Genomic DNA, 5,097 nt, shown 5'->3' with positions numbered 1-5,097 from the left:
TGTTCGTTTATTTTGTATTCATTGTGGGTTTTCGAAATTTAAAATTCTAATTTACAACCCTAATCGTGACACATATCAAATTTAGAGTTGTCAGGACGCAGATTTATGAAAACTTGCAATGAGATAAAAAAGGTGAGTGTGTAGAAAGAAGATATGGTAAAAAATTCTGATCCTGAGTCTCCTATATAAAATTATAAGCTCGTGTCTGTTGGATCTATTGGACACCGGCTAGAGAGGGGGGGTGAATAGTCGTCCACACTTTTTCGCCTTTTCTTCCTTAATCTTCGTTGGCACAGCGGAATGAACAAACAGAGAACACGAAGACTGAATCAGCACACTTGACACAGGTATTTAACGAGGTTCGGAGATGATGCTCCTACTCCTCGGCGTGTCCGTAAGGTGGACGATCCCTCGATCTATCGGTAGATCAGACCCCGGAGAAATACCGGCTACAATCTTCTCCTTCTCGGTGGAGGAACCTCTCCACAGATTGTCTCAAATGATACAAAGATAAGCACGAGACAAGGAGAATACAGTGAATCAATGATTGGACAACAGAGACAACAAGAACCGCTTGCTGCTCAGCCTGTTCCTCCAAACACAGGACGTTGCTCTAGACAGAACCAACAAGAACAGCTAGTAGCACAAGCCTGTTCCTCCAAACACAGGACGTTGCTCTTGTTTCCTCTTCTTCGATTCACGATCAGGCTCTCGTAAGATGGCGCTTCTTCTCGCTTCTCTTATAGCCTTTGCTTGGGTCTTGTGTCCAACGGATCCCTGCCAAAAGCTGACACCAGCTGTCGTCCGTTGTAACAGAACTCTCCCTGCAGAAGAGACAGCTCAAAAGCCCGCCTTGGAACTCTCACCATCCATTTGAATTTTCCTCCATAACCTGTCCTGTATATCTGCACACTCAAAAGCAGCATTAAAACATTCCAGCACAAGGACATGGTATAAGGATGGATAAAACATTAAAGTCCAGGTCACGAGCAAAGCTACCAAAGCTTTCTCGGACCAACAGGAGACCGGGCCACCAAGGCCCTCCTCCTGGAATCAAGAGACCGAGCCACCAAGGCCCTCCTCTTGAGGAATCAGGAGACCGAGCCACCAAGGCCCTTCTCCTGAGATCGAGCTACCAAAGCTCACGGTCCCGAGCCGAGCTACCAAAGCTCTCCCGGACCATCCGACCATTCGCACCAAGCTTCCCGGCCACTCAAGTTCTGAGCCACCAAGGCTCCCTGAAGATCGAGCTACCAAAGCTCAAGGTCTCGAGCCGAGCTACTAAAGCTCTCCCGGACCTGTCCCGGTCATTCGCACCAAGCTCCCGGCCAATCCGGTCCTGAGCCACCAAGGCTCCTCCTGGACCATCTCGAAGACGAGCTACAAAAGCTCTCTCCATTCGCCCACGAACACCAAGTTGTCGGCTACTTCTGTCCTGAGCCACAAAGGCTCCTTCTGGACCAATCCGGAGACGAGCTACCAAAGCTCTCTCCATTCGCCTACGAGCACTAAGCTCCCGGCTATCACAGTCCCGAGCCACCAAGGCTTCTTATCTCTCGGCCAAGGGCAATACCTTCCCGGTTTCACCTCTCTGATCAAATAATCACTTTCCCGGGCAAGATCTCACTTCTCCCGGGCAAGATCTCACTTCTTCGGTTAAACATTTCTTCTCCTGGCCAAACGTCTCTCGATGAAGTTAATCTCCTTGCCGGGCAAGATCTTACTTCTCCCGGGCAAAAACTTATTTCTCCCGGCTTTCCCGTAAGTTTGTTGCTTTCAGCCAAGAAATTCTTTCTAGACATTCTCCAAGCTTTTCTCGGCTTGCTTCTCCCGGCCTCATTTCTCTCATCTTCACTTTGCCCGGCCAAGCTACTCTCGACTAAGGTAATCTCCTTGCTGGGCAAGCTTGATACTTTCCCGACCAAGACATTATTTTCCCGGGTAAGGTCATGTTTTCCTGGGCAAGATTTCCCCCGGGCAAGATACCTGGTCGATCAACTGATCGACCAAAGCATGCTAGTCGACCAGCTGGTCGACCAAAGCAGGCTGGTCGATCACGGATCGACCAATGCAACCTGGTCGACCCCGTGGTTGATCAAACCAAGCTGATCAACCACGTGGTCGACCATCACTAATACCATGGTCGATCACGTGGTCGACCAAGAGATCATGGTCGACCATGTGGTCGACCATGCCAATGCATGCAAATTAATTCTTGTATTCCTTACACGGACGTGCATGAGGAGTTACTTCAGGAGGCTCATCGCTCTCGTTTTGCTATCCACCCAGGCGGGACCCGTATGTACCGAGACTTGAGACGGGCCTATTGGTGGAATGGCATGAAGAAAGACATCGCGGATTTTGTAGCTAGATGTCTTGTGTGTCAGCAAGTGAAGGCTGAACATCAGAGACCGGCTGGACTATTACAGAGGATACCCATTCCTGAGTGGAAATGGGATCATATACGCCAGAAGAGTTATGCTGACCGGCGACGACGATCCTTTGGAAGTTCTCTACTGGCGACCATGTTTTTCTGAGAGTTTCACCCACGAAAGGGGTGACAGGTTTGGGCTCCGAGGTAAGCTAGCTCCGCGTTATATTGGACCCTTCCAGATTCTGGAGAGAGTTGGAGCCGTGGCTTACCGTTTAGCACTACCATCATCATTGGCCAGAGTTCATGATGTATTCCATGTATCTATGTTACGGAGGTATGTGGTTACCAGTTAACTCTACCCCTATCGTTGGTTGGAGTTTATGATAAATATCATGTATCCATGTTGTGTAGATATGTACCGGATCCGGCACACATTCTGTCTGATGTGTCAGTTGCTGTTCAGCCTGATGCGACATACGAGGAGGTTCCGGTACGGATTTTGGATCACCGGGAGCGTCAGTTGCGAAACAAGACGGTCCGACTTGTCAAAGTCGGATGGCAGCACCACACTGACGAGGAGGCGACTTGGGAGCTTGAGGATACGATGCGAGCTCGATCCCCACTTGTTTACCTGAGGTATGGAAGTTGATTTCGTTTCATTTCATGTTCAGCATATATATACTACATAGTTGTTGTTAGTATGGGCTGTTCGGAATAACGAAATTTTGGGGGCCCAAATTTACTAGTGGGGGAGCATGTAAAATACCAAAGTTTTGGGCTTATTTGCAAATAAGTCTAATGGGTTTGTGGATTGAAACCCGTTAAGCTAGAACCGACCATTAAGAAGGCAACAGTACCTCTTCTCGCGTCCTCCGCCCGATCCCAATTCGCGACGCCACCTCTGCGATCTGCTGCGCCGACCTCGCCGAGCTCCTCTTCTTCTTCTCCTCCTTCCCGATCTCGAGCGTGTGCCGCCGCTGTCTTCGCCCTTCAGCCGCCGCCTCGCCCGCAGCCGCCGCACTTCACCGCATCTCCCGATCGCAAGTTCCCTCGACTGTCGTCGCCGCTCTTCTTCCTTTTCGCCGGAACTGAGCGAGTAGTGGCCGACATCGGTGCTGCAGCGGGGAAAATCGTCGGCAGCAGAAGCCGGGTCCGACCGCCCCTTGGTTGTTCCGGTGAGTGCCGACTCCTTCGCCGATTCATGGATCCCTTTGGCCGATTGCTTGACTTTCTTCACCGATGGGTTTCTTTGGCTGATCAGTTACTGGTGAAGAGCTGGATCTAGATCTTGAATCGGAACAGTGATTGGGTTGGCCGGCTACTGTTTTTCTTTCTCGGATACCAGGACGTCGGAGAAGCCACGGTTCTCTGCTGGTGAGAAAACTTTGATTCAATGGTCTGTTTAGATTGTAGTTCTTAGAGAGTTTGGATCTGAGCTTTGGATTTGGGTTTTTGATTGCCAGGAAACGGTGGGTTATCCTTTTTGCCGATCTCGTACAGTAACTCTAGATTCCACCTTACTCCTTTGCTAGAAACTCAAGCAAACTTGATTCTCGAAGAAGAACGGAAGGCTAAGGTAAATGTAAGGGATGATTGAGTTTTCGTTGGAATTCATAGATCTGGATTATGAGTAATGAGTAAACATTAGGTGGCTTTGTTGATCGGCAGATTGTGGAGAAAATTTGGATTACTTGGGATTGAATCGTTCAGAATTGTGGCTATTGAGGTAAATGTTTTCTTTTATGATCTTAGTGAAGAAAACATGAGTTAATCTATTGTATATAAGTTGCTGTTCGGAATTTGTAAGAATGGTGAACTATATTGATGGTTAGAGGGTTTGGATTGGTTGATATTGGTTAACGATTAGGTTATTAATTGGCTGGTATTATTTGACTAATTATACATGTATGTCCATTGATTCAAGACATTGATTCGATCTGATCGATTTCGGATAGTATCAGACGCGGATTTTCCTACGGTTAGACGCACACTATCTTGGTAGGCGGGTACCTTGACTTGTCTTCTATAGATATGGCTTACAGATATGTGTAAATTGCTAGATTCCAGTAATTATGTTTCTGCTCATTTGGACTATACATGCTGCTTGGATCTGACTTTGTTATCAGTTACACATGCTTATATTCTGGTTATCAGTTATTTCTTTCTCCGGATATCATCTGATACCTTGCTATGTTTAGATATCTGATATCTTTGCCATGTTCATAAACTCTAGTACTTAACCTGGAGGTCTAGAGTTCGAATCCTGGGGAAGGCAAAAATTCACTGGCCAGGGGTGGGAAGACCTAGTGAGTAACGGCACGGCCGAGGGTCGTCAGTTGACGACATAAGGGGTCGCCAGTTGGGCCGCCAGTTGGGCCGCCCAAGGGACCGCCAAGAGGCCGCCAGTTGGGCCGCCCTAGGGCCGAGGGGCCGGGTCGTTACAGCTAGTCATCTAGTCAACTATGACATTATTAAACATCTCACCAAATTATTAAGTCATCGGTTAATCTTGATATACTTGGACTTCTCATTTTTACTTCTAAATATCTGATCAATCTTGATCTGTTTGAATCAACTCTTTGTCAATCTTAATAAAAAAAATGTGTAAGATACTGAAAAATTTCAACCTGGATACGAAAAGATTCGTCTCGCGAAGACGAACAAAACAAAATTTGTTTGGACCAAAACGGAAGTCGTTTGACCATTGAACCAGGTGAACCAAA

The 5,097-nt window shown here is 47.5% G+C and overlaps 1 protein-coding gene across 1 annotated transcript; it reads left to right on the top strand.

The window, feature by feature from the left end:
- Window positions 1–2,478: 2,478 nt before the first annotated feature.
- LOC141823792 (uncharacterized) lies at window positions 2,479–3,023 on the top strand. The gene is made up of 2 exons (XM_074711025.1): window positions 2,479–2,708; window positions 2,786–3,023. Exons 1-2 carry the CDS (start codon window positions 2,479–2,481, stop codon window positions 3,021–3,023), a joined length of 468 nt encoding a protein of 155 aa, XP_074567126.1.
- Window positions 3,024–5,097: the final 2,074 nt, after the last annotated feature.

This window comes from Curcuma longa, chromosome 3 (genome assembly GCF_044706935.1).
Source record: "Curcuma longa cultivar G26 ecotype Majalengka, Jawa Barat chromosome 3, ITB_CL_G26_1.1, whole genome shotgun sequence".
Taxonomy (NCBI): Eukaryota; Viridiplantae; Streptophyta; class Magnoliopsida; order Zingiberales; family Zingiberaceae; genus Curcuma; species Curcuma longa.
This window is presented reverse-complemented; position numbering and strand designations above follow the sequence as displayed.